The 27,675-nt window shown below is 53.6% G+C and overlaps 10 protein-coding genes across 10 annotated transcripts; 6 read left to right on the top strand and 4 right to left on the bottom strand.

Moving 5' to 3' along the window:
* The first annotated feature begins 32 nt into the window (after positions 1-32).
* On the top strand, positions 33-2,015 carry BO80DRAFT_490756 (glycosyltransferase family 31 protein). Its single transcript, XM_025723652.1, has 2 exons — positions 33-1,456; positions 1,511-2,015. The coding sequence occupies exons 1-2, from the start codon at positions 452-454 to the stop codon at positions 1,826-1,828; spliced, it is 1,323 nt and encodes a 440-aa protein (XP_025579480.1). The 5' UTR covers positions 33-451; the 3' UTR covers positions 1,829-2,015.
* Positions 2,016-3,375: 1,360 nt separating this feature from the next.
* Positions 3,376-4,610, top strand: BO80DRAFT_333551 (uncharacterized protein; the record flags this gene model as incomplete). The annotated part of the gene is made up of 4 exons (XM_025715184.1): positions 3,376-3,464; positions 3,548-3,885; positions 3,985-4,118; positions 4,209-4,610. Coding segments are annotated over 4 exons (963 nt in total), but the record flags the coding sequence as incomplete, so codon positions are not given.
* A 557-nt stretch (positions 4,611-5,167) lies between these two features.
* On the bottom strand, positions 5,168-6,212 carry BO80DRAFT_346399 (uncharacterized protein; the record flags this gene model as incomplete). The annotated part of the gene is made up of 2 exons (XM_025715364.1): positions 5,168-5,715; positions 5,744-6,212. Coding segments are annotated over 2 exons (1,017 nt in total), but the record flags the coding sequence as incomplete, so codon positions are not given.
* Positions 6,213-7,982: 1,770 nt separating this feature from the next.
* BO80DRAFT_398737 (polysaccharide deacetylase family protein) lies at positions 7,983-9,342 on the bottom strand (the record flags this gene model as incomplete). The annotated part of the gene is made up of 3 exons (XM_025717440.1): positions 7,983-8,317; positions 8,362-8,447; positions 8,504-9,342. The coding sequence occupies 3 exons, from the start codon at positions 9,340-9,342 to the stop codon at positions 7,983-7,985; spliced, it is 1,260 nt and encodes a 419-aa protein (XP_025579477.1).
* A 177-nt stretch (positions 9,343-9,519) lies between these two features.
* Positions 9,520-12,042, bottom strand: BO80DRAFT_481281 (DEAD/DEAH box helicase; the record flags this gene model as incomplete). The annotated part of the gene is made up of 9 exons (XM_025723374.1): positions 9,520-10,206; positions 10,258-10,406; positions 10,452-10,645; positions 10,694-10,845; positions 10,890-10,969; positions 11,013-11,379; positions 11,420-11,555; positions 11,606-11,663; positions 11,714-12,042. The coding sequence occupies 9 exons, from the start codon at positions 12,040-12,042 to the stop codon at positions 9,920-9,922; spliced, it is 1,752 nt and encodes a 583-aa protein (XP_025579476.1). The 3' UTR covers positions 9,520-9,919.
* A 1,480-nt stretch (positions 12,043-13,522) lies between these two features.
* Positions 13,523-15,700, top strand: BO80DRAFT_398735 (pantothenate kinase). Its single transcript, XM_025717439.1, has 4 exons — positions 13,523-14,026; positions 14,160-14,442; positions 14,500-15,001; positions 15,052-15,700. Exons 1-4 carry the CDS (start codon positions 13,814-13,816, stop codon positions 15,365-15,367), a joined length of 1,314 nt encoding a protein of 437 aa, XP_025579475.1. The 5' UTR covers positions 13,523-13,813; the 3' UTR covers positions 15,368-15,700.
* Positions 15,701-17,526: 1,826 nt separating this feature from the next.
* On the top strand, positions 17,527-18,516 carry BO80DRAFT_398732 (uncharacterized protein; the record flags this gene model as incomplete). Its single annotated transcript, XM_025717438.1, has 1 exon — positions 17,527-18,516. The coding sequence occupies one exon, from the start codon at positions 17,527-17,529 to the stop codon at positions 18,514-18,516; it is 990 nt and encodes a 329-aa protein (XP_025579474.1).
* Positions 18,517-18,759: 243 nt separating this feature from the next.
* Positions 18,760-20,297, top strand: pigc (phosphatidylinositol N-acetylglucosaminyltransferase; the record flags this gene model as incomplete). The annotated part of the gene is made up of 2 exons (XM_025721932.1): positions 18,760-19,108; positions 19,159-20,297. The coding sequence occupies 2 exons, from the start codon at positions 18,760-18,762 to the stop codon at positions 20,295-20,297; spliced, it is 1,488 nt and encodes a 495-aa protein (XP_025579473.1).
* Positions 20,298-20,677: 380 nt separating this feature from the next.
* BO80DRAFT_452068 (glycosyl hydrolase, family 18) lies at positions 20,678-22,224 on the top strand (the record flags this gene model as incomplete). The annotated part of the gene is made up of 4 exons (XM_025721931.1): positions 20,678-20,754; positions 20,811-21,103; positions 21,192-21,798; positions 21,909-22,224. 4 exons carry the CDS (start codon positions 20,678-20,680, stop codon positions 22,222-22,224), a joined length of 1,293 nt encoding a protein of 430 aa, XP_025579472.1.
* Positions 22,225-22,334: 110 nt separating this feature from the next.
* BO80DRAFT_490750 (putative sensor histidine kinase/response regulator) lies at positions 22,335-27,014 on the bottom strand. The gene is made up of 4 exons (XM_025723651.1): positions 26,182-27,014; positions 24,633-26,126; positions 22,823-24,564; positions 22,335-22,775 (listed from the first exon to the last, which is right to left on the bottom strand). The coding sequence occupies exons 1-4, from the start codon at positions 26,520-26,522 to the stop codon at positions 22,519-22,521; spliced, it is 3,834 nt and encodes a 1,277-aa protein (XP_025579471.1). The 5' UTR covers positions 26,523-27,014; the 3' UTR covers positions 22,335-22,518.
* Between the last annotated feature and the right edge of the window lie 661 nt (positions 27,015-27,675).

The raw sequence follows: 27,675 nt of genomic DNA, 5'->3' as shown, positions 1-27,675 counted from the left end.
TTCTCCAGAGCCAACGCGTCATCGACAAACCGGAGCCCTTCAGATCGCCCGCTGCGTGGGCCGATCCTCGCCGCCTACGTGCCTTCCTACGTCGCCATCCCCACGCCGGCGACCGAATAAGAGTCATCGATCCTCATAACGTGTGCTGTCGATCTCGGGCATTTGTTCTCTCCTTCTCCTGTTCCTGTTCTCCTTTCTCCTTTCTCCTCTCCTCTCCTCTGCTCCTCCTCCACCGCAAGGGACATTGTCTCAGCCTCCGTTCCTGCTGTCCCCAGGAATCTCAGCAACCAGAACAATTGCACTATTGGTGGCGCGTCTCGGAAATGCAAAAACATCTTGCACCAAGCTGGAGGATTGGCCGATAATTGTTTCAGTTCTTTAGTTTACGTTTCTCGCTCCGCTGCAGGTCGGCCACCGCTCAAATCGAACCCTCCCTCAGCGCTACGCCATAATGGCCGTCCGTCGCTTTCGTCGCATCACCATCCTCACCTCCCTCCTCGGCATCTTCCTTCTCTACCACTTCCTCTCGATCCGGCCGGAGCTCTATACTCGCAATGGCCTCTCCCAGCCTCGCGCCCCCAGCAACACCCCGAATGCCGCCCCGAAAGAGATACCCGAATGTCCCCCGCTCGAGGGGATGGAAGATGTGCTGGTGGTGATGAAAACCGGTGTCACCGAATCCCTCAGCAAAGTCCCGGTACACTTTCAGACCACCCTCCGCTGCATTCCCAACTATATTATCTTTTCCGACTTTGAGGAAGAAATCGAAGGCGTCAAAGTGCACGACGCGTTTCTCACAATGGACAACACGGTCAAAAGTACGGTCGCTGACTTCAATCTCTACAACCGGCTCCGCGAGCAAGGTCGTGCGGGGCTGGAGTCGGCCGACTTTGCCGATGAAGCGAACTCGAACATTGGCAAACCCAACAATCCGGGGTGGAAATTGGACAAATGGAAGTTTCTTCCGATGGTCCAACAGGCGTTAGCACATAAAGACAATGCCAAATGGTATGTCTTCATGGAAGCTGATACGTACATTTCGTGGCCGACCCTTCTCCAATGGCTGTCGCACTTCGATCCCCAAGAGCCCCACTACATTGGCACTGAAACCCAAATTGCGGACGTCATTTTCGCGCATGGCGGTTCCGGCTTTATTGTTTCGAATCCGGCGATGCAGCTGGCCTCGAATGAGTACGCGAGCCGCACCGTGGAGTTGAACGAATACACCGACTGGCACTGGGCTGGTGACTGTGTCTTGGGCAAGGTTCTGGGTGACGCAGGGGTTCCATTGCATTATTCATGGCCGATTCTGCAGAATTCGAATGTGGGAGAACTGGACGAGTTTGCCAAGGGCTTCTACCGGAAACCGTGGTGTTTCCCGGCGGTAGCGTTCCATCACCTGGCGCCTGGGGAGATCCAGTATCTGTATGAGTTTGAGAAACGGAGACGTCTCGAGGTGAGCATCGTTCTGCTTTAATTTGTCAACACTAGCTAACTTAATTGATTTCAGACTGATAGCTCCATCCTTCTCCACCGCGACGTCTTCAAGGAACTCATCTTTCCTGAGCTTTCCAACGTCCGCGATGACTGGGATAACTTGTCGGACCAGGAACATCCAACCATCACCACTTTCCATGAATGTCAGACCCTCTGCTCCAGCTCGCGCGACTGCGCGCAGTTTGTCATGCGGGACGGCATCTGCTTCACCGGTGAGACACCCCGACTGGGGATCCGGCGACCGACGGCTCGATCGGGGTGGATTCTGAGCACGATCGAGCACATGATGGACCACGCGCCGCGGTGTTCTCGACCGGACTTTGGACTATGATTCGCGGGCGAATTATATTAAAATGTGGGAGTATTATAGATTCTGCATTCAGCTAGCATTGCATCGCGTGCAGGCGTTGGTGGCTTAGCATTCTCTGGCGTCGGTTATACAAGTTCCCAAGCATATAGTCCTTTAGTACGGAGTATGGAGTAAACGACATATCGTGAGTTTTACTAATATTCAGATTAAGTAGAATTTACGATCCCTATATAGCCTGCAACAACCCTTAACACGATAAATAAATATTTTCAATCCACAGGTGCCTCATCCATGCCATCCTACGATACCTCAGGTCTAGGATCCATGATGAACCGCCCTTCCTCTAACTTGGACACCGCAAATGCATCAACATACCAGATAACTTATCCCATGCTCAGTTCCTAGTCAAATACAGAATCATCTTGGTGCCAGTTTTTCTCCTCACTATCCCCTTCCTATCCTGATATACTATTCTCGTTTAGGTTCGACGGACTAATGTAGCAATTCACCTTCAACACTCCCGGCTTATCTTCTTATTTACGAACCACTGCATAGATAAATACATACACATTATCAAAAACTATAGGTACTACTCACTATCCGATATACCAAAGCGAAACCAACCAAACCCACCACTTCTGCTATATTCTACCCAGCTCCCTCGATAAATTCTCTTTATGCATCCATCATAGGGATAGATGAAGCACTTCATACTCCATCAGCTCGATAGACCTTGATTATCTTCCTGAGAAGCAGACCAGACTGCCATTTACTGATTTTTCCCCACAAAAGAATCTAGAAGATCAAGAGAGTCCATCATATATGTGTTTGAGATAAAGATTGTTGTAAACCTAGGACTATCAACATTTGAGTCCGTCTGTTGTTGTTAGCATTGGACTTCCAGCTGCGACCCCGAGAAGTGTAGCGTGTTGATATTTCCGAGTCAGGGTGCAAATTTCTTCCCCCCCTCCATCGAAATGACATCTACATTGCGATCTCTTGACGTGGTATGCCCATCACCGAAACCAAGTCCCTCCATGAGGTGGAATGAAGTAGTGCTGCCAGACGAGCCCTATCCACACAACTGGATTATTTGTAGATGTAATCCATATCTAATAACTCTTCAATCTCTGTTTCACTCTTTACCCCCATTTATATTAACCTATTATCCACTACCCCAACACAAAAGAATCATGTCCGACCTCCCCAAACCCACCACAGCCTACCAACCCCCCCACTACCACCCCATCCCCACCTGGGGCAACGACCAACACCTACAAACCAGCGAACCCGTCCACCTCGAACCCACCCAGAGGTCTCCCACTCCTCCACCTCCTCCTCCTACTACTCTTCGTATGAGGATCCGCAACTTCTACATTCCTAGCCTCTGGTCCGCATGGTTCGTGCTCGCGTTAATCCTCGCATACCTCCTTTACCAATCCATCGGTCCTTTGATCATCAATAAAGTCAATGCGGATCATGTGGAGCGGGGCATTCCAAATCCTATCCCTATCCCTATCCCTATCCCTATCCCTGTTCCTGTTCCTGTTCCTAGTGGCAACGAGAGGTATACATTGGTAGATACATACACGGGAGCGAGCTTCTTCGATAAGTTCAATTATTTCACCGAGGAGGATCCCACGGGGGGTGTTGTTGAGTATGTCCCCTCCCTTTCCTACCCTTTTCATCTCTTCTCCTTGAACTCATCAACTAATGATGTGAATAACTAATGAATGATAGATACATAAACCCCACCCTCCCCACCACCTCCCACCTCAACCTCACCCACGCCACATCAACCTCTATAATCCTCCGCATCGATACCTCCCCCACCTTGAATAGTACAGCAGCAAAAATCAAATCCATCCGCATCGAATCTCTTCCCCGGTACACCACCGGCCTCTTCATCTTCGACATCCGGCATACGCCCCACGGATGCGGTCTCTGGCCGGCGTTGTGGCTGAGTGACACGTCCGAGAACTGGCCGAATAATGGGGAGATTGATGTGCTGGAGGCGACGAATCGGGGTGGGGGCGGGAATGTGGTTAGTTTGCATACTGGATATGGGTGTAGGATGGGTGTTGCTGGGGGGGATTCTTTAGATGGGGGGGAGGGGAAGGGGAAAGGGAGGAAGAAGGTAGATGGAAATCAAGGAACGGGGAAGGGTATGGGGCGAGTGCAAACGGGGATCGTAACAGGCCATGAGAGCGGGATCTGTGATGTGGGTGATGGCAAGGCGAATGTCATGGGGTGTGGAGTGAGAGGGGGCGTGGAGACATATGGGAGTGTGTTTAATGGGAATGGTGGGGGGGTGAGTATATTTCCTTCCATGCCTTCTTTTCTTATGCATGGCATGGTACATGACACATAGTATTTGGTAGGAAGCTAATCACTAGAGAAGGTCTACACGCTGGAAATCCACCCCTCCGGAATCAAAGTCTGGTTCTTTCCACGGGGAGAGATCCCAGCTGATATCACCAATGCCATTACCAACTCCAAACCCCCCAATAACAAAAACAACCACAAGAAAAGAAACACCACCTCGAACCCCCCCACCGCTCCTCAACCCCCAACATGGGGCCCTCCCCTCGCGCACTTCCCCAGCACCACCTGCCCCATCCGCAACCACTTCAACAACCTCCAAATCATCGCCAACATTGACCTCTGTGGACAGAATGCCGGACAGTCTAGCACTTACACCGATCAGGATGGTTGTCCCGGGACATGTGAGGAGTATGTCCGAGAGAATGTGCAGACGTTGCGGGATGCGTATTGGGAGTTTGGTGGCTTTTGGGTTTTTCAGGATGGTGGGGGTGGTGGTGGTGAGGGGGGGATTTGATTGCGTCTTATTGTTTTTCTTGTTTCTTCTTTTTTGGGGGGCGGGGGTTTGGAGAGAGCTGAGTTTGATGTGAGTATAATGGGAGGATTAAGGGTTAGGGGGAGTGCGGTTTGAGGGTAGTGATTTTGGGCGGGTATCTAGTGAGGATGGAGATGGTAATTGGGGGCTGGGTAGGGTGGGATGTTGTGTGTGAAGTCATCATCATGAATTTGAATCGGATCTATTAAACGAGAATCTCAAGGAGAAATAAAATTGAAACGAAACAAATGGAACCCAGAGAAAATGAAAGAGGAATAACTGGGATCTCACCTGACCGCCTGTCCAAAAGGAAAAGAAAGAAAGGAACAAGAAGACAGAAAGAAATTCGACTACTTTCCTACCGTCTCTTACGCGGATCCCCCCCGACTGGAACTGGGGTATCAGACAAAGGCACAGAATCTTCCTCAGACTCCGTTTGCTGTGTCGTCGTCTCGATCGATGCGTGGTCATCTGCGAAGAACTGATTGAGATCCGGAAGTCTATCAATGGGCAGAACACAGAAATTTGAAATGCTCCGGAGCCCAGCGATGATAGACAGCCAGGACAAGATGGTATGACCCCCATCGATCCGCTTCGCTCGGTCGAGTAAAGATAAGCACCGTCACCTGGTGCCGATGAAATCGCACGCGGCCCTTTTCAATGACCGGATAATGGGCATATATCCGCACCTCGTGATCATCATGCGAAATGGAAAAGCCTAAGATCTTTCGGTGCAACTCATCCTCACACTGGGCAAGTTTGAACAGCTCAACCACGCCCCGGAGAGCCCGTGTCATGCTGTGCGCGTTTTGGCGGTCCGCGATTTCAAGAGATGCTTGACCAGACTTGGCTTCGGCCGTGAGGAAGGGAAAGAGCATGTTTTCGGTGCCCTTCCAGATTGAAGTCTGTTCGAACCCGCCAAGGAAGGGGATTAGCGCATCATGCTGCTCGGAGGTGAAGGCATATGGGGAAAATCCAGCAGCATAATGGGGCTGGGGTGCTGGGAGGTGATCCCACAATGGTCGAGTTGACGGATCTAGGTCCGCTGGACCTGGTCTTAAGCCGTGGTTAAGGGAAACGGGAATAGTTCCAAGCCTCGTTAATGGTCTCCGTTAACTTGACCGTCTGGAGTTTGCCACGGAATATCTCAATCTCGGCCGAGGGGACAAGCAATTGACCGATCATTCGAATGATTCCGGTTTTGTTTTTAGACCGTCCTCTGTCTTTGAGATATCGGAGAGCATCGAGGTCACGTGCCCTGCCTGTTGGCTTGTCAAAGTTTTGTTCCAACAATTTCTGGCAGATCTCGTCCTCTTTATCGGCAATCCCACAATCGTGGGTATACAAAAAGCTGTCCCTGCTTTCAAGGTAAGTGATGCATTGGTCCAAAGCATAAGGAATGGAGGCCATGGAGGCCTGGGTCAGTAGATCGACCTGACCTTCCTCATCAAGTGCATCGGCTCCATTCATGAGGTCCAATTCGAGATCTTCATGCGGCCACTTCTCGTTTCGGATCCAATGATAAACCGACGGCCCTTTGCGGGTTTGTAGCAATTGATGCAGCAGCTATAATGATCAGCTCTGTTTCCAGGGTTAGATGTCTACCCACCTCTTCGTTGATGTTCCCGATGTCAATGGAACTTGGCCCTGCAGGATTTCTCGGAGGTTCGTTCAAACGCTTCAATGGCCTTGCTGCTGCTTGCTTTCGTTTTAAACCTGGTGATCGGCCCTAAATGCTATTAACTCTGGTTCAGCTTTAGAAAGGCGTAAACACACCTTCTGTTTGACCTTCCTCGAGGACGCTTTCACAGGCGGAGCTCGTGTCGGTGGTGCTGCTTGCTTCTGTTTCAGACCTGGTCGACCCTAAAATGATATCAACCCCTGCTCTAATAGCGAGGCATAAACACACCCTTGTTTTGACCTTCCTCGAGGACGGTTTCGCAGGCAGAGCTCGCGCTGCGATGACTCCTGCCACATTCCGTTTCCCACCTACGGGGTTTACCTATAAAAGCAGCATCAGCCACCGAAAACGCTCAGCTGGCCAGGGTCACACATACATTTGCCGGTTGTTCTGTCGCATTCGCAAGTTGCCTTTTTTCATCAGCCAGCGCCTGGGCTTCACGGATGCGTGCACTGCGTCGGGGGCCTTGCTGGGCTAAGTCCCTCTGATCCATGTGGCCAGGCGTGGATGGTTAGATGTAGACAGTGATAGGTCACTATTCGATAGATGCAGCTTCCTACTGAAATGACGATGGATTTGATGTGTCTGAGCCTTCGTGGGGATATGAACATCAGGGCTGCAAAGAATGTGGGAGCGGACAAACGCTCTTCTTGTGCAACAGACCATCTCTTACCGGATTGTTCCATACAAAGAGCGCCCGAAGGAAACCACAGGACTGGATGAGATGACTGGAAAGGTTAATGAGAGATTGTCAGGGTCTATGGGTTATTCGCCTTCAGGATAAAGCATCTTGCGGTGAAGACATATCGGTTTTATTATGACCAGGAATCGTGTTTTCACACGTCCAACTTTCTTTGTCTGAGGTCCTTGTTCGAGGTATCCCACGGATTCAAAGAAAATGAGGCTCGTATATGACAAAGACACAGCCGGGGAGTAGGAAAGGGGTGAGAACCCACTCTGTACGGTCCAATCCCATGGTCAGTATGCTTCAGGTTTATTTCTTATTTGATAATTACTTAGCCTTCTTGTATCCAGTAGGACTTCCCCTCGACTAGGCAATATTGCTAGAGCATGTAGCTTGAGGAGCCGAAATGAGGCAGAACAACCATAGGAGCAGCTAAAATTCTCGGTAAGCCATGACGGGAATGAGAAAGCATCTGAATGAGTCGGCTGTTCTAGAGTCAGGATCATACTACAATACTCTGCAGATCTTGACGTCCTTCAGTGGCTCCTAATCTGGCTTGCACATCATGTTTAGAGTAACCAGTGTGTGAAATGATCAAGGGTGCTTTGCCAAAGAAATGGGGTGTTGCTTTATTGGCCCGTGGCCAGGACAACAAAGAGTCAGCGCACATAAGGTTGAAAATAGAACCAGCCAGAAGCAGTAGATTAAGAACAAGAACAGATGAACGAACAAAGGGCCAAAAATACGCAAAGGCGATTGATTACGGATAGCTTGTAGCCCTGTTCGCCCCCTGAACTACTTGGCCAATCAATATACTTCGAAACCAAACTGAGAAGCCATGAAGAAAGGATGAACCTGCCACTACTAAGCTTGATAACAATGTAAGTGCATTGATTGACTACACCCGAGCGAACAGTCTAGGACAGGAACCAGGAGAAACATCGTGCATCAGTCAAGACTGGGGAAGCTTCAGAGGGGGACTTTGGGGATCCTCCAGGCATTGGTCAATCCGCATAATCGTCGCATTCATGCTCTTCACAAATCGGATCACCTCCCGGAATAAATGAACCGTCGTCGGACTGAGGAAATGCATCACTGCCAGATTGCCCCCCCGTGTCACGTCGCGAACAAAGGCCTCGCGCTGCTTCTCGGGCGTTTTTGAATCCGCCCACAGCCAGTCTTCAATGTCCACGCTCCAGTTGATGATCTGGGGGTCTTTGATGTAGTTGGCCAGTCGTTGACGCGTCCTCGCCCCGAGGGTGCCGTACGGAGGACGGAAGTAACGAGCTGTCACCAGTCAGCCCAGCCTACAGTCCGACCCGAAGACCCACTCTCAATGCCTAGAATTTGTCGGAAAGACTTGATATTCTCCACAATCTCCTGGTCAATGGCCTCAACGGACTCCAACCCTTCTAGCCTGGTATCATGGCCATCAGTATTACCACCATTGCCATCCATGATAGATTCACTCACTTGCGATGCGTATCCGAGTGGAGCGCCACCTGGTGCCCCCTCCTCAGCATCTCTCCGTACACGTTGGAGAAGTTGGTCTCCAAGTCCCTCAATCCCATCCCGACCACAAAGAACGTCACCAGAACCTGCTCCTCCTCCAGAATCTGCATCACATCCTGTGCAAATCGTGGCTGTCCATCGTCGATCCCAAACGCAAATGCCCCAGGCCGAGAGCATCTCAACAGCACCCGCCCATTGTCCACGCGGGGGGGAACCGGAAACCCCCGGGGTACACTGCTGGCACTGACGATCTCAACCCGGTGCAGCGTCACCGGCTCCGACGAATAGAACCCATTGAACGACACCGAGACAGCCCGAGAGTGGTCCACGTAAAAGTGCCAGAGGGGGATGTAAATGTCGTTGCCGCGCGCATAGCGGGAGGCTTCGACCGAGTCCCACGTTTCCGGGAAGGGACTGCGGAAGGAGTCACAATGGACGTTGTTTTGCGAGAGCGAGACGCTGAATTTGGTACTGCCATTGAAGTGGACATGCAAGTAGTGAGTGGTTCGGTAGGGGAGCAGGTTGAAGCAAGTGGCGGGCGAGAGCTGGGTGTTGTAGTTGTGGTCGGGGTCTTTGGGGTACAGGTGGACGTAGTTGTGGCCATACTCCATGGTGAGACCCTCTAGGCCGCCGTGCCAGAAGCCCAGGGCATTGTGCTGGGGGTTGGTAAAGGTATCAATGATGAGGGGGGTGCTGAGGTTGTAAGGGGGGCTGGTGTTGTTGGGGAGGGGATTCGGGGCAGCGGCGGTGACGAGGGTGATAAGTATAACGAGGAGGCTGAACCGCCGGGAGGATAACATGATGGCTATGGATCCTGGGTCTGATCAAAGAATGGATACGTAGGGCACTGTCGTTGGGTCGGTGAGAGGTACGCCAACAGTCGACCTCGTCCTATCCAGGTGGGCGGGCATTGCTACCTCTACAACAGGAAAGAGCCAGTGGTGCACCCGTGAGGAAGGCACACAGCATCGCATGGGAGAAAAGATTGAATTGAGCATTTGTTAGTTATGGGTGTCCCGTACAGCAACAAAATAACATCGCCTGCCCGCTCCCACCCGGCCTCCCAACATAGCCCGCAGTTGGTTGAATTCCTCACATAGCCCATGACATTATTCTCGAGCCCTGCCGGATTTCCGAGGATTCCAAGCGAGGAACAGCCTGCAACGTACGCTTGTGCCCAGGGTCAAACTTTTGCATCACAGAACCGGTCTGATCGTAGCATGGTAGAACCGCAACAGAGAGAAAAGAGAAAGCGTCAGCGCCCCCACAAGTCCGGCCTTCCCATCATAGTCGGTCAACCGCATGCCCTCAGAAGCTTGGTTATAGACGGCATTCACGACGGACTACGAATCGGACATGGCCAGAAAGCTGGGTACACTAGAATTCCCACTTAGAATCTGCCGCCGGGGCATCTTCAGACTCCGAAGCCCCTCCCCAGGCATCGTCGGCATCATCTCCATCATTGTCCTTCTCCTCATTTTCCTCGTCGGTGTCGTCTTCAAATTTGACAACGCGATCCGCGGGGATGTAAGAATCGAGAAAATCGGGGATTTTCTGGTTGGTTTCCAGAAGAAGTTTCACCAGGTCCGGGGCAAGCTCGGAATCATGGTCATGATTGTAGAACGAAGTAGCAAGGCCTTCATTACCGATGCGTGCAGTGCGTCCTATCTGGTATCAGTTCAATATCCCTTTCTGTGCACTGGAAGCTGACGTACCGATTCTATGAACATATTCAGTTATTCCACCGTGCTGTGCTCGGGGGAGATCGTAATTAATCACGTGCATGACGTTCTTAATATCCAGCCCCCGAGCAGAAACACCGGTGGCGACAAGAATGGGACATCTGGCAGTACGAAACGCACGCCTAGCTGCGTCAGCATGTGCGCGAATGTCGGGATGAGCGACTTACAAGGCATCCTCCCGCTCAATTTGGTTTCGGTCAGAATGGATCGAGGTACTTGGAAGCTTATTGTTGTACAGATAATCATCCACAAAATCAGCTTGGGACTTTGAATTGACGAAAACCAGGGTCCGTGAAGGTGGCATGGCTATGATCAGATCATAGAGGCACTGGTTCTTCATAGCCGGGTCAACATAGATGATCTGGGCCCACTGTTAGCACGAACTTGGAGCAATACCAGTCACTCTTACATTCTGGTCGACGTTGAGATGAGTACTACCAGGCCGGCCGATGCGCACGCGCACATGGTCGGCAGCAAGGAATCGACGTGCCATCTGACGACAACCCTTGTCAAACGTGGCTGAAAACATCATGTAACGGTGATCCGCGTCCTCGTTGACGTCTTTGATGGTCAGTACGTAGACGCTCGGAGCTCAAGGAACATACCTCCGCCAGACATGATTCTCCGAAAATCCGGCTCCCAATCCGACAGCAGTAGCTCATCTGCTTCATCAATGATGGTATACCTGAGACAGTTAGTGGTGAAGTATACTGGGCTTGGAGACCTACTTCACACGCCGAAGCGAGAGGAGCTTAGCCTTGTTCATGAAATCCAGCAATCTGCCAGGTGTGGCAATGAGAATATCGCAACCCTTTTCCAAATCCTCCTGCTGCTCACGGACGGACGCACCACCGTAAACAACGCACGGGCGTAGCATGGATCGGTAACAAAGCCGACGTGCTTCGTCAAAAATCTGGGTCGAAAGCTCACGGGTAGGAGCGACGATTAGCACCAAAGGCTCGGCCGTCACGGCGTGAATCGTTCGATCGTAACCATCTGCGACGTTTGGACGAGGCGCCGCTAGCTTTTTAGCCTTGCCCATGAGTTGAGAAAGAACGGGAATAAGAAAAGCGGCAGTTTTTCCCGATCCTTTCTCTGTTAGTATACATTGTGGACTAAACGATGAAGGGCCTACCGGTTTGGGAAATGGCAATCAAGTCGTGACCGGTAAGCACCGCGGGAATCGTGTAGGCTTGAATAGGGGTAGGAACCTCATATTTGCACAAACGAATATTCTCCCGAATAATCGGGTGCAGCCCAGCCTCGTCAAACTATATACCGTCAGCCACAGGCAGAATTACAGAAATGATGGGCGACTTACGCTCTTGACAGGACTCGGTCTCTCCCGACTTTCGGCGATGACCTCGATATTCTGGAGACTTGAGGAATTTAGACATGAACTTTGAAGTAGCTCAGGTGGTCAACTCACTTGCCAATCTTTAGCCCGGTTCGGTTGATGTACTCGCCACGGTACAGCTGTTCTTCCAACGCAGGGTTCTCTGGACCGACATCTCCGTAGTCATCCCGCCACTCATACTTTGCTGCCTGAGCAGCCCACTCCGGAAGACTCTCTTCGCCGTTGTTGTGGGAAGGGCCCAGTGGCGCGACAGTAGCAGTGTACTTCTCGTAATCGTATCGTTCGGGGGTCGTCCACCCCTTTTCACGAGCAGCGCTTGCAGCTTCGGTAGGCAGCGTGGATTCGTTTCCTGTGCTCTCCTTGAGCGCGTTGCTCATATCCGACACATCAAAGTTCTCCATGTTTTTCAAGAGATGACACAGACAGATCAAAGACGCGTGACTCGATAATGGTGGTCGTCTAGATACGCGTAGATGGTAAGTTGGATGGTCCAGCTAGTGATGCAAGGATACTCACGATAAAACGTCACTTTTGGCTTTTATTTTGTGAGAGGATAGTGAGGCGAAGTAGAACAAGCAAGCAGATGATAGAAAAAGTGAGGGGAAATAAGAAGGATGAAGATGGAGAAAAAGTATTCGGGGCAAATTTAAGGACCTTAGAGACGCGAATGGGAAAAGTATCAAAACACAACAGCCAGCCAGGTGAAAAACGTAAGGGAGACTGAGCAGTGAATGTAACCTGTATGGTTGCTAGGGAGCGAACTGAGGGAGAATAAGTAGGAGTGAGATTGGGAGATGCAAGCAGAAGAGCGAGCGGGTCTCACACCCACATCCTTTCGGCAGGTGACCTCTGCAAATGAAATCTTTGGGGTCAGGTAGCGGGCGAAGCTGGGACAGACCCGATAGGAGACTGTCAGCATGGAACAAGCGAGAAGCCTCGATAACTGAGATAGGAAGGATCCTAAATTCTATTGGCATCTAGTTGCTTCACTTGCAGATACGATGATAGTCCCACGGCAGGCAATAGATACAGTAGGTTGAATCTGCTCGAAGGAGACAATCATGAGGTTCAAGAGATCAAGCCTTCGTAGAAGCAGATAGCTTGCCTAGGATCAGAACCTCGATATGAAATGGCTGATGAATACAGCTGAGTCTTTTGGTCTTCCACAGAATCAATCGGGAGACATGGGTTTCGTACGGAAACGACAGTGACTAGAAGATCAACCGATTGGTGTTCAGCAGGCGGATATCGGATTGCCTACGAACTCCATCGACTCCAACCATACAGTAAACGAGCTTTCAGATCTGTCTAGACGGAAAGTCAAATGGTCCTGGAAGCACCCTCGCCATTTGGATTGGCTACTTCTTCCGAGCCATCGGCTCAAGAGGGCCAAGGCTTCTGGCGTGGATCTCATCCGTTTGTCTGTATCATTTGTCTTCGTTCTCTTCTGAACGGTGTTTGGCTGTAGAGATTCGTATCCCTTAGGCTGCACTACATCAGCTGTGGCTTGTCACTTTCCAATGAAGCTAAACTAACTGCGACATGAATCCATAAATCATCGCTGTGGGTTGTGCGAATCCATATGTAGGCGATTGATACATGGCACTTCCTGCTGACCAAGCTAACCGATGGCTAGTACAGCCATAGCAAATAAACCTCTATCACTTGCCAGCACCACATCTCGACTTCAATAGATATCAGTTTCTCGGGTTATGTCTGATGTTGGCGGTCGATCGTGTGGGGTCGGATGTCTGAACTTATGCCTGAGGTATCAACCTGGGGAGCGACGTCATTGGCCACCTCCCTCAGTTCGCTGGACAGTCGACCCCTGCAGACAACAATCGACTAGCGGTTCTGCAACTGGCAGCTCACCGGTAGCCCAGAGTTGCCCGTGTTTAGAGGGTCATGGATGGCCTCGGCGTCCAGCACGCAGGAGGGAGCAGAAGGAGTGACTAAGAATGCTTGGGTTGCCCAGCCGGTCAGAGGAATAATCTGGTTCCACCCGCCTCAACAAAAGCGGGCAGAAGGAGATATACGCCGTAGGGGCCATCACGGGATCCCATTGCTCCGAGATGGCAACCTCGTCCGCCGCACGCCGTCTACTTCCTACTGTTTATCTATCCCTTGGCTCCCTCTCCCTTCATATCTGTATTTTTATGCCATTGACACGATATGTCCTCCTCAACCCCCAATTCCGCCCGGGGCGGTCGCCTAGAGCAAGCGATCACCAATCCAGGAGCTGTCAAGATCAACGTCAAGGGCGCGTTCATTGTTGATGATGACCCCCGATCCAAGAGTCCAGTAAGAACGGATGGGGTCCATTATGAGGGTCATGATATCCGTCTACCCCATCACACTGGCCTGGTGAGCCATGTGGCTGTCGATGTGAGTGATTCTTTTTTCCCTTCCGCGGTTCCCCGCACAAATTTGAAGCTCCCCGCAATTGCACCGTTCGGTCCAACATCGCGATTCACGCTACCGACTCGCTGTCCAACTACTGACTCGCTGTCAACACTAGATTGGCGGATCGTTGGCGAAACTAGTCTACTTTACACGCGAGCTGGACTCTGTCGACAATGGTGGCCGACTCAACTTCATCAATTTCGAAACCTCCCGCATTGATCTGTGCATTGACTTCATCAAGCAACTGAAGGAAGAACATGAGAAGCTCGGCGGACCTTCCGGAGATGCTTTATGTGTTATGGCTACGGGCGGAGGTGCATACAAATACTACGACAAGCTCAAGGCGGCCCTCAATGTGAACATCATCCGGGAAGATGAGATGGAATGCCTTATTACGGGTATGGTGCCGCCTCCCGTTAGAGACAGCCGAATTCGGATCTGACCATCTTCCATAGGCCTTGACTTCTTCATCACCGAGATCCCTAACGAGGTTTTTACCTACAGTGAACTGGAGCCGATGCAGTTTGCCGAGGCCCGACCGGATGTCTACCCGTATCTATTAGTCAACATTGGTTCCGGTGTGTCGATGATCAAAGTGTCGGGTCCGAAGCAGTTCCAACGTGTGGGTGGTACTCACCTCGGTGGCGGTACATTCTGGGGTCTGATGTCATTATTGACTGGGGCCCGCACGTTCGACGACATGTTGGCAATGGCGGACCGGGGGGATAACAGTGGGGTGGACATGCTCGTCGGGGACATTTACGGCATGGACTACACCAAGATTGGGCTCAAACACACTGCCATTGCTAGTACCTTTGGCAAGGTGTTTCGTATGAAGAACGACGTCGAGTCGAAGGTGGACGGAGAAGATACTTTCCAAGGCGAAGCCGGCCAAAGGAATGGGGAGCCGACATTCCAGTTCGAAGACATGAGCAGGAGCCTACTTTATGCCATCAGGTACGTCATTCCATGCCATCACACACTACCTGCTAGCTAACATTCCACAGCAATAACATCGGCCAGATTGCGTATCTGCAGTCCGAAAAACATCAGGTGAAACACATCTACTTCGGCGGCTCATTCATCCGGGGCCACCGACAGACCATGAACACCCTGTCCTACGCCATCAAGTTCTGGTCCAAGGGCGAGAAACAAGCTTACTTCCTGCGCCACGAGGGCTACATTGGCGCCGTGGGAGTGTTCCTCCGCAGACAGCCAGCCAACTGGGGACGCAGGAACAGCATCGACGAGACGACCATGCCGCAGGTGGCCAAGATGGTCGCCGAAGCGCAGCAGAAAGTTGAATCTCAAGACCAATCGTGACGAAGACCATGACAGCATGCTTCATCAACATCACTGGACGTGTCCAGTTCCATCATTTTGAGCGTTTGATACCCGTTGATTGTGTTGATATTGTGCTTGTTAGACCGGCATCCTTGTGCTAGTATAATACTCGAACTGCTCGATGTCGGCATTCCGAGTGTATAGTGTTTACTTATCTCAGACCACTCGCTTTTCGGGCTTTGTGAAGACTACAGCCAGGGATTACACATGTTTTCTTAACTGGCATCCTTCGTTTGCATAGAGCAGCGCATAATACTATATAGAATAAAGCCGGTGACTAGATTACCATATGGCGTCCTACCTAATACTAGCACAAGTATGTTTCGAGAAATCCTATCTGCAAGATAGATACTGCTTAGGACTTGAATACCATCTACGATCCTATCCAACCAATCAAATCCTTGCAACGCCTCCTTCCATTAATATTCAGAGATACCAGTAAATAGATGAGGAGTACTACAGTGTCAGAACTCAATTCTGCCATATCAAATGCGTATTCCCACCGAACAAGCACTCTCGCACCCGCGTAGCTTTATCCCCAGCTCGCTAGATATATCTTCAAGCCATCCACGAGAATTCCAACAACTGAACGAACCCATAATCTCATACACATCCCGTACGCAACTCCCATTGAACATACACTACAAGACAACCGCCACACGACCCTTCAATCAATCATAACCCAGTTAGGTATGTAGCGGTAACCCCAAAGTAGGTAATCAAGCCACCCAGGCAAGCCAAGTCTCTGCAATGAGACATATATACCGCCTGTACGTGGGATGTAATGTGCCGTCATATGAAATCAAACCTTACGACCTAAGAATATGCCACCGACTGAGACACCACTCACTGATAGTTTATTGGGCATCAGAGCCATAAGCCATGCGCCACGCAGGGTAGGTATTTCTTCGGGGAAAGAAACCGGTTTACCGGGTGTTGGTTGATTGCTCGTTGCCCACAGACAAACAACATCCCTCGTTCGTATTGGGGTCGGATAGATGCAGCCACTACAGCTCCTATGTATCTATCTGGGCTAGAAGGGTCGGTAAGTTTGACATGGATAGCCACTGCAAGCTGGGCGGGGGAAGTGAACATCCTATCCCTCCTTTTCTTCCCTTCCCTATTTTCCTTGCTTTTTCGTTCTTCCCGTGGAATACAGATGGTGATGGCATATCAGTGAGGGGTATACACCGTTCACTACAAACTCCCACCCAGTGAACGCATAACTCGCCCAGTATACCGGAACGAACAGGCTAATTGGTAGTTCAGCAAAGGACCATCCCTAAATCCATCTAAAATTGAACGCACCATTCCCTTAAATCCCGGAGCAGTGAGATGGAGTATCTGCGTTTGCCGGGTCCTGTCACAAGACATCCATTCATACGGGGAGGTAACGTACGACTTAAACTGTGGAGGTGTGCATCGCCATTCTTCAGGAACCTTTTGTGTCGAACGGAACTGGTTTCTTTGATCCCCGCTTGATCGAGTTGCACAGAATTGAGTGAGCCGAGCCTAGATTTGCGCCTTCCGCGGGTGGGTGCTGTCGCTGTGGGTTTTGTCTTGGTCTGTGAGGATTTACTTTCTCGGGCCTATTGAGTTTGAAATCAGGCATACGCGGCGGGAACGTGCTTCACTAGTCATACTGGGCTCGTGCTGTTCTGTTTGGAGACAGGATTGTGTGACAAGTATCCACGATCGACCATTGGCGGGGTCAAGACCGTTATACTCTGAGCTGAGCTGGCTGCGAGTGGTCTGGACGCCAGAGTGAGCGCGTTTAAGCTTCCAACAATACTTTGAGCCATTGGACAGTCGCAAGGCGTTGTTGTGTACGGCACAGAAAGTAAGTCTTGGATTGACATCTACAAGTCCAACCTTGCGATTGCTAACTCTCAGGAGTCATGTCGCGTCCAACTTCAGATGTGCCCGTCACATTCTTGTCGGAAAGGCAGGCCGAGTCTTCTGCTTTAGAATCCATGATGGCTAATAACTGTCGCGTTACTCCCAGACCTAGACGGAGCTCTCGGCGCATCCTGCCCACTGAATCCGATGACGAACAGAAGCCACCCGTCTCTTCCAACGGTTCTCAAGCAGGCGACCAAGATGACAACGAGAAACAGGAACAGGAAACACAAGGCCACATGGTCCAGGTCATCCCGAAATCGACCTCGGACCCGGACAAACCGCTACCGAGTTATCTGATGGCAACCCTGGAACAGTGGCACCGGGAGAATGGCAACGAGATACCGAAGTGTAGGACCGGGGGCCGACAGACCGCGCAGTTCTGGAGGGTCTTTGACCGGGAGGGAAACGAGCTAGCGCTATCCTGGTACACCGTCATCAAGCCGCGCAAGTACGATGTCCTCGTGCTACATGAGGCCGGTGGTACCGCGAGATTCGTCTACTGCGATCCACCCCGGAGTACTGCTTTTGGCACCTATCTCAGACCGTGGACGGGGGCAGCAGAAGGCGAAGAGCTCCAGCAATGCGCCGTTCGAATGTTTGGAAACACCATGGAGGAGATTGAGTATTCATCGGAGGCCTGGGACTATCTCCGGAACTTTCAGAGCTCGACGGGAGAAGGTGTCCGGACTGCGTCAACCTCCCGTGATGAAACCCCCAGGGGAAGAGGCGCAAAACGGTCGCTGGGTCGCACGGGGCAGTTTACCGGACAGTCGACGAGAAGTCGGGCCAGCGAAGCAGCCGAGGATTCATCCGAAGAAGAAGAGTCATCTTCCGAAGAGGAATCGTCATCGGAAGAAGAGAAACCGGCTGTCTCCCCTATGACGAAGCGGCGCAAGACCACCGAGACGAGTGCTGAGCCTGGCAAACCTAGCAAGGTTGTGTTTCGTCTCGCCTCTCAGAGAGTCATTGGCGCGATTCGCTATATTCCGCTGGATGAGTGCCGGTCCCGGAAAGAACTATTCGACAAAGCAGCGGCTTTCTATCAAGCTTGCGATCGGGACACCCAGGTCAAGATCCTTGCATGCCAGATCTCGTCACAGCGTGAGCAACACTATCTCTTTGAAAACAGTGATGGAGAGTTTCGCCTGTTGGTCGAGCAGGCACGAGGCTTGGATGACGGGTCCGAGCGGATTGTAGTTGATGTTTTGCACGTTTTACAAACCTAGTTGGAGCCGCCTTATTTGCGGATTCTCTTTAAGCATATGCCTTTTGTACATAGTCATGTTTCCCATTCAGTAATCAGTAATGGTGGTCAGTAAGGACACTCAGTAAATGTAGTCCCGATGCATCAAGCGATGACTAAGCACCACGTGGAAGGCCGCAATCGTAACGATTCGCGTCCCCGACAGCAACCTTCAGGACAGGCAGATCACATCATGTTATGCGACAGGTGAATCCCGCCCTGCTTGATGCCTTCCCTGCCTGACTCGCCTCCCCCGGTCCCTCCGCCCGTGCCCGTCGAGACGCATCCGAACCGGACCGTCGGCGTCAAGTCCACGCCTACCGCGCCACGAGCCCTCCCGGATCCCACCCGCCTGGCCCCTGAAGATGCATATTACACCTCATCCGTGCCCCGGGCTCGACCGACAGCCACCGGCTACGATGAATCGCTCCGCGTGCTAAACGGGAATGCCGCCTCCGTGGCGGCATTGCGACCTCCGCCCGCGGTGCCGGTAGGGAGTCGCAAGGTGCGCGGAACTAGTCGACGGAGACGACGGAAGGGGGCGTGGAAGAAGCTCCTGTGGGTGAAGCAGTCGTGTATGTCCCTATCTATGCCCACTGGGATGGGAATATGGCTGATGTGACAGATCCCGATAATTACACCGACACCGAGACGTTTCTGGACCATCTTCAGCGGAATCCCCGGGTGCGGCCTTACGATTTCTGGCCGTTGGTGGCGGACTCGACGGTGATTGTACAACATGTGAGCTCGGTGGCGATATTCGTCTGCTGCTTTGTGGGCATTGTGCAGGGCCGGGTGAGTCCGGTGTCGGTCGTGTGTTGGGGCAGTGTCGGCACCGCGTTGGGGTGGATCTTTTGGGACTCTTGGATACTGAGGGAACATGTGGAGAATGCGCATGGCGCGGAACGGGCATTGGAGGGGGATGATGGGTCGAGCTCGAGCTCCATGACTAGTTCGGTCAATCCGTCTGGGACGAGCTCGCGCGCCAACGGGCAGAAGGAGCACCAGGTGCACGGGCTGGGACTGAGCATGGCGCAGGGCGACAGCGAGCTGGTTCGACGGCATAGTACGTGGTATGTTGGGGATGCCTACGGGGGTCAAGAACCGGGGTCTCCTGGGCCGTCCAATGGGATGTTCAACGGCTCTCCTGAGCCAGACATGTCGACGTTTTCCTCGCGCAATCGACAGCGGTTGTCGACGGTCAAGTCGGCCTTTCTGATCTACTTCGCACTGCTCGGGCTCAGTCCGATCCTCAAGTCGCTTACGAAATCCACGGCCAGTGACTCGATATGGGCCATGAGCTGCTGGCTGCTGATCATGAACATCTTCTCCTTTGACTATGGAAGCGGGGAGGGCGCGGGCGCCACCAAGTTTCCGGCCTCTCTGTCGACCAATGCAGCGGTGATGGCGTCGACGGTGCTCGCGTCGCGGCTGCCGTCGACGACGCATGTGTTCAGTCTCATGCTCTTCTCGATCGAGGTGTTTGGACTGTTCCCCATATTCCGGCGCCAGCTGCGCCATGTGTCTTGGACGGGGCATGTGCTACTCACGTTGGGGTTGGTGAGCGTTGCTGGCGGCGCGGTGGGGATCACACTCCGCGGGGGATGGGCGGCGGCAGTGGTTGGGTGCATTCTGGGGAGTATCCTGACGGCGCTGGGGATGGGGGGATGCAGCTGGTGGCTGATCAGTCTCCAGAAGTATAAGAATGTGGTGACGGGGCCTTGGGATCCGGCCCGTCCGATTATCCGACGCCATTGGGATTGACCAGATGTACATAATATGGAGTTCATTGATGTTTACAATGTTTCTTGCTGTCCACTTTGATCTGTTCAGCAGCTACCACTACGCCTTGAATGCTGCATTTAAGTTCGTCTGCCGAGCAACGAGGTATGCCATGAGGAATGCTCCCGGTATGTTACTCCAGTGGACACCATTTACCTCAGCTACCAAGGCCTCCACAGTCCAACATACCCTACCCCAGTGAAGCCCTCAGCAGCGGCAACATACCTGAGCCCATCATCGACGTCCAGAATGTCGCTCCGATCACTAACCCGACCATGTTATAAGCGGGTGTGCCCGGACAGTGACAGTCTACTCCGTCCACCCTTTGCGTATTTCCCATCTCCCTCTCCAGGCACGTCATCATGTTCAAACCCATCGCATTGGGCCTGATGGGCCTGCAGTGCGTCGCGGGTCTCCGCTTCGCCATGTACATCGACGAGTACGTTCCTGCAGCAAGCAGCCAACCATCATGTCCACACTAACAAAGAAGCAAAGATACCACACAACCGACCTCCCCGGGGCCGATCAAACCGAGGGCATCACGCACGCCATCATGGCATTCGCCCCATCGACACTCTTCAACTCCGACTCCCCCCAACCCTTCACTCCCTTCGAGCCCGTCTCCACCATGCGTAACCGCTTCAGCCCCGACACCAAAGTCACCATCGCCATCGGCGGCTGGGGCGATAGCTCTGGCTTCTCGGACGGCGCCAAAGACGAGACTTCGCGGACGCGGTACGCCAAAAACGTCGCCGCCATGCTCGATGCGAATGGCTTTGATGGCGTCGGTAAGTCCCCATACCTCCCCCCATACCTCCCCCAATACCTCCCCCAATACCTCCCACCCAAACAGCAATCCTAAATAATCCAACGCAGACATCGACTGGGAATACCCCGGCGGCAACGGCGCAGACTACAAACAAGTTCCGAACAGCGCCAAAGTCAGCGAAATAACCACCTACCCACTCTTCCTCAGCGCGATCCGCTCCGCCATCGGGCCCAACAAAACCCTCTCCATCGCCGTCCCCGGAAAACTCGAAGACATGATCGCCTTCACATCCACCACAGGCCCCCAGATCTGGCCCTCCATCGACATGGCCAACATCATGACGTACGATCTCATGAATCGACGGAATAATCTCACCATGCATCATACTTCTGTCGTGGACTCATATAATACCATCAAAGCATACGCGGATATAGGACTCCCGGCCGAGAAAACGAATCTGGGGATGGCGTATTACGCGAAGTGGTTCGAGACGGATCCGGAGGCGGATTGTAAGACGCAGCCGTTGGGATGTCAGACGGTGGTGATGGAGAATGCGGATGGGAGTGATAATGGGAAGAGTGGGAGTTTGACGTTTGAGAAGAGTGTGATGAGTGATCCCCCGGCGAATCTGAAGACGAGTTATGATGGTACGTGTGGGTTTGATAAGGGGACCAAGTGTCCGGCTGGTCAGTGTTGTAGTCAGTATGGGAATTGGTATGTTTATCCCTCCCCTCCCCCCCCCCCTCTACCATCTTTTCTCTTCGCTGTGTGTCATATTACCCCACCACCACCACCACCACATACTAATATAAAAATGGGTATAGCGGCACAACCGACGACTTCTGCCAAGCGGGCTGCCTCTCCGACTACGGCACCTGCAAAGGCATCTCGATCATCGATTCCTGGCGCAGAGCACTATCCTCCGGCACCTTGGACGACGACAAAGGCGGCCAGTACTATTTCGACGACGAGGTGGATGTGTTCTGGACGTGGGATACCGCCGATATGATTGACCGCAAGTTTACGGATATTGTGGATGAGTTGGGGTTGGGGGGTGTCATGGCGTGGAGTTTGGGGGAGGATACCCTTGGTTGGGAGCATTTGGGGGCGATGCGGGAGGGGGTTAATGAACGGTCATAATTCATCAGTCATTTGTGTAGTTGGTTGAGGTTGGTTGAGGTGGGAGGGATGGGATGGGAGTCGGTATAGTCATATATAATAAGGATTTTGTTTACGTCGAGAGAGAGGTACTCTGAAGTCGTATTTGAGTCATTGCTATGCAGGGACGCCCACTCAATCACATCTAGATATGTACTGTATATGTACTGTATGTACTGTAGATGTCCATTCCATGCAAACCAAACGCCAGGGTATCACTCATGCATCATATCCGTGTACGGAGCAATCCCACCTCCAGCCTCCAGAAGCAACCATTTAGTTCCCAGACAAACGCCGACCCTCCAGCCCCGTTTCCTCCCATTCAGCCAATAACCGCGACACTTCTTTAAACGACACTGGTTTGGTCAGGAACAGATTCACCCCCGAAGCCAGCGCCTCGGATTCGTCCCGTGAGCTGCTGAGCCCCGTTAACGCAATAATCACAGCCGGTTTGCAGCTCGAGCCGCGCTCTTTTTCCATGGCCCGGATTGCACGGGTGGCTTCAAACCCGTTCATCACCGGCATCGACATATCTAAGTCCAGTCAGCAGAGTAATACTAGAGCACGGGAAATCACTCACCCATGAAGATAATATCGTAGCCTTGTTGCATCCGTTCAGCCGCATCCACAGCCAACTTGCCGTTCTCCGCCGAGTCCAATGCCGCCAGCTGGCGCTTCTTCATAAAGGTCAGCATCAGATTCAGGTTGATGCTGTTGTCGTCGACCACCAGGACGCGCGGCCGCCGCTGCGTCTCCGGAACTATCACCTCTTTGAATGGCGACGGGGCCCGGATCGGGAGCGGTGGAGAGGTGGTGGCATACAATGGCTCCAAGCCATCCGATGAAGTCCGCGAGCGCGGATAATCGATCGACGAGGCCGATCCAGAGCTGGTCGTCATCTCCGGAGCCAGTTCGCACGTATCGGTCGTGATCCCGAACAACTTTTCGCCCGGCGACACATCACCAGCCGATGACAAAGTAGAATTGCGGGGCCGTTCCGGTAGCTGAAACGTGTGGGTGGAAACCTCTTCGACCTGCGTGTCGAGGCATTTGCGGATGCTGCGAGCGAGCTTGTGCGGCCCGCACGGACGACGGACGATGTTCACCACGTTGGCCAGGGAAGACCACTGCGAGCGCGCCACCGTGTAGTCAACCGACTTGTTGCACAGGATCAGCAGCGAAGGGAGAGCCGCGTCGACCTCGGGGAGGACATCAGCCAAGCTTTGCTCCTCCGCCATGACGATATCTACGGGCGTGCCGGATGGCCAGGAAACCAACTCCAGGCCATACCAATCAGTCAGATAGCGGGAGTAGATCGACCACAGGGGATGCGAGGCCGCTTGGGCAGGGTCCACCCCAAGAATGGCGGCGCGGCGGCCGACATGGGTCTCGCGCAGGAGACGGCTTTCTGTCAAGGCATCCTTCTCGGTGCTGGTGGGCGACAGAGGACGGACGGGTTCTTCCAGCTCCAACTCCGGGCCGGGTCGCACCAGAGGCAGGGAGACCTTGACGATTGTCCCCTCCCCCGGACGGCTGTGGATGTGGATGCTGCCCTTCAGCGACTTGACGAGACTCCGGACGATGGAGAGGCCGAGGCCGGTGCCGACCGCCAGCGTGTCCTCCTGGGCGAACGGCGTGTACAGCCGGCCGCGCAGAAACTCCTCCGAGATGCCCTTGCCGGTATCCGACACGGTCAAGGTGACCAGCTCCTCGATTCCGTGCCGACGCGCGCGACCCTCCGACGCCTCAGTGACTTCCAGGTGCAGAGACACGCGACCGCTGTGTGTGTATTTCATGGCGTTGCCAAAAACATTCATGACGATGCGTCGCAGAGCTCCGGGCTGCGTCTTGTAGACCCAGTCGTTGTGGGCAATGTCCATGACCACCTCCACCTCCGGCCGAGATTTCGGCTTGGTCTCGGGGTCAGGCTTCCGCGGTCCTCGCATCGCCAACGGCAAGACCACCGGCTGATCGTACGGGGCGGCCGATCGCTGGCCATACGCATGGCCCAGGCACACGCCTTCCACCACCTCTTCAGCCAACAGAGCCAAGTCCGTGGCCACATACGTGTCGAGGTGGGCGGAGAACCGGTCCAGACCCTTGAGCTCCGCAGGTGACGTTTTGCTGCGCTTCAGGCTGCGATACGTCCGTTCCAACGACACGATCTTGCTAAAGTCGAGCACCTGATTCATCGTGTCGAGCAAGGTGCGCCCGCACGCATTGATGGTCTCCAAGAGGGAGCCCTGGAATTCATCCAGATTTGTGCCGTTCAGAAACTCGGCAGCCGCCAAGATACCATGCAGCGGACTTCGCAATTCATGTCTGAATATGTCAGCATTCCACTTCACATCAAAACAACAAGCAAGCACAATCAAGTAAGGCAGACATACGATATGCTGCCAATAAAGTCGCCCTTCTGTCGGTCGGAAATAAGCGACTCAACCCGGTTGCACTCGGCCATGATCGAAGACCCAAAGCCAAGGATCGAACTCAGTTCCACCGAGGAGCTGAAGACGCGGGTCTCCTCCGTATTCCAGCAGAAGCACCCCGCAAACCACTGCGAATTGGCGGAGTTCCAGAGCGGCACGAAAATCACCTGGCTCGCGTTGGGAAAGTACAGATTCAGCATGGAGTTCTCCATCGACTTCCACTTCTTCGACCCGCCTTTGCCCATCTCAGGCCCCTTGGGCGCCCGGGAGCGACTCCGCCGCGGGGATTCATCGTCGGAGCTGGAGATCATTCCGTCGCGATGGAAGGACCACAGCTTGCCCTTGCTGTAGCGACGCAGGAGCTGATGCAGGAACGAGCTCTCCAGATTTGCAGCCGGGTAGAGCACCTTGGAGCCCGGGCCTGGCGCAAACGGCTCGTCGTTGGTGGAAATGGCCAGCACCGGCGCGGGATTGTTGCCTTCCACCGAGCAATCACTCCCCGTGTCCGCGTCCATCATCGGACTGTTGCTGTTTTCCACAAAGATGACGCCGCCCTCAGGGCCCAGTTCCAGACTCTCTCGGATCAAGTTAGCCGCTCGTCGGAACGCCCAGGTGTGCCCCTGCGACTCGTCCAGTCCATTCAGCTCCTTCTGGCGGCTGCCGGACCACCAATCGGGGAGCGGCGTGTCGGGCCCGGACGAGACGCCCTGGTCGGCCTTGGAATCCGACGCCGAGCTGAAGGAACGGCCGTCGCAGCTGTGAGATCGTCGCGACGGCACGTCAAAGCTGTTGAACGAGCCCACAGACAGATGGTTGGCCCTCTGGCTCGACGAGGGCGGGGGGCTAGGCACCGATGCCGAGCAGCCGACGGAGGCCGGATGAGTCGCGTCCACGAAGCTGGAACTGCCTTCGACGAAACAGCTCAGACCCCGGGATAGCCGAGCAGCGCGACGACCCTCGGAGGCCTGGCGGCTGACCTTCAGGTAGTCCATAATCAATCGCGACAACGACCCGAGGGTTTCCTTCTCCGCATCATCCAACCCATTGTGTGGTTTGGTATCCAGAACGAAAAAGCAGCCGATGTTGATGTTCGTCTCGGTCGTCAAGGGCGTGCCCGCGTAGAACCGAAAGCCGGGCTCCCCCTGCACCAAGGGGAGGCGTTTGTAGCGGTCATCGTCGCGCAGATCGTTGATGACGAGGAAGCTGTGCTGTCCCCGTTCTCGGTTGGTGGGCGGTAGAGAAACAGTGGCCTGTAACGAAGGACGTAACGCAGAGTTGAGTAGCCGATCTACGAACTTCTCTGACGAGTAGGCACCTACCTTGCACATGCTCCAGGCGTTTGTAGAGATGGTAGAGCACCCATTCCAGACGCCCGCACCGGCGGTCTCATAGTCACTGACCCCACCGGTGCGTGTGCTTTGGGCTAGAATGAACTGCGACTGGCGATCCGAAACACTGGATTTTCGTCAGCAGGGCCATGGAAGGAGATCGAGGTCATTCCTAATCGTACCTGATCAACACACGCTCCACATTCAGACGCAAGGCGGCAAGCTGCGCGAAAGATGTCAAAGTCGCATTAGGGTCGCCCAGGACCAGGGCCTCGGGCACTAGCCCCGCAGACGCTGGACCGATGGCGGGACCCGACGATAGCGACTGTGAGCATAACGATGGGGACGGCGGTGGAAACGAGGGATCTAAAAAGGTTGGGGGTGGTGTATCCTCCGATGAAGAGCCCCGATAGCGATCCTGAAAGCTGCCGGTCCGTTCGGGTCGGAAATAACGGTAGAGCTCGCGGACTCGGCGACCGGTGCTGTGGTCATCGTCTCTCGGCGGAGGGGAAGAAATCTCCATGGTGGGGGGTGAGAAGAATCAAGGGACCAGGGAAGATCGATCGAAGAGGAGATAGGAAGCGATGGCGTCGATGGCCTACGCATCCATTCTGGCCGGGGTGGGGGCTGGCTGGCTGGCGGAGGCTGGCGTGGTTGAGATAGAGTGTGGCGAAAAATGTTGGCGGGAGAGAGGAGGAGTCAAGACTCAGGAAAGAATGAGAGGAGGGAAAAGGGAAAAGGAAGCGGAGCAGAAGGAAAGGAGCGAAAAAGAAGCCCTGAAACAAGGTTGGACAGGGACGGGTTTAATATCAAGGACTGCGTGCAGTACATCGCAGCGCGGTGGAATTAGCATCTCCGGCCCACGCAAGCCCAGCGCTGGGCTCATTCCACGCGGGACAGGCACCCCGCTGAGTCCTGTGGAATGCTCGAACTTTAGCCGTGTGTCCAGCGGGCAAGGCGTGCTGGGCGTCGTCAGTCCCTGAGAGTCCTCCCGTGGGAACCGAACAGTGGCAAGATGAATGAGCAGACTGAATCTGAATGATGGACGAACCTCCAGCGAATAACAAGCCCACTCCACCACTTACCCAAGGGAGTAAGTACTAAGTATCAGGGATCAAGATGGGGGCCAGTCCACTACCGTCAATAGTACCAGAGTAAACCCGGTTGGCTGTTACACCCCTGGCAGACTGGCCGTAGCTCGTCCCGGGTGCCTTCACTTGTCTTCCACTGGAGCCGAGTTGTATCCAGTGAAGCCGGCAGCCAGATTCAGGTTGATTTCCCAGTTGGCCAGACCCCCGACCATTGGCCAGTCAGCATGACGGAATACCGGTTTTTCTGTTTGACGCTAGTCCCCTTGAGGGGGTCGACGGGGTCTGCGGTGGAGCCTCATTGGCCCTAGAACCCCGTTCCCGGCCTGGAAAGCCACCAGTCAGGGGGCCGTCAGGTGCCCGTCCTGAGGGCTCAGGCAGCGACCCCTTCAGGTGTCGAGGGTTTCACCACCGCGCGATCAACTCGGACGGATTCTACGAATACATACCATCATTGCGAGACTCCCACAGGCAATGGAAGTGAGTCCGCGGCCATGGTCCCTCTGACGTTGTCCGGCGCGTCATGATCGACGTGGCTGCAGCTGGCGCCCGTCAGCCAGCAACTGGCGGGAAGCGGTGGCGGTGACT

The sequence above is a fragment of the Aspergillus ibericus genome (assembly GCF_003184845.1).
Source record: "Aspergillus ibericus CBS 121593 unplaced genomic scaffold BO80scaffold_4, whole genome shotgun sequence".
Taxonomy (NCBI): domain Eukaryota; kingdom Fungi; phylum Ascomycota; class Eurotiomycetes; order Eurotiales; family Aspergillaceae; genus Aspergillus; species Aspergillus ibericus.
The sequence above is the reverse complement of the archived record's forward strand: the minus strand, read 5'-3'. Positions and strand labels throughout refer to the sequence as shown.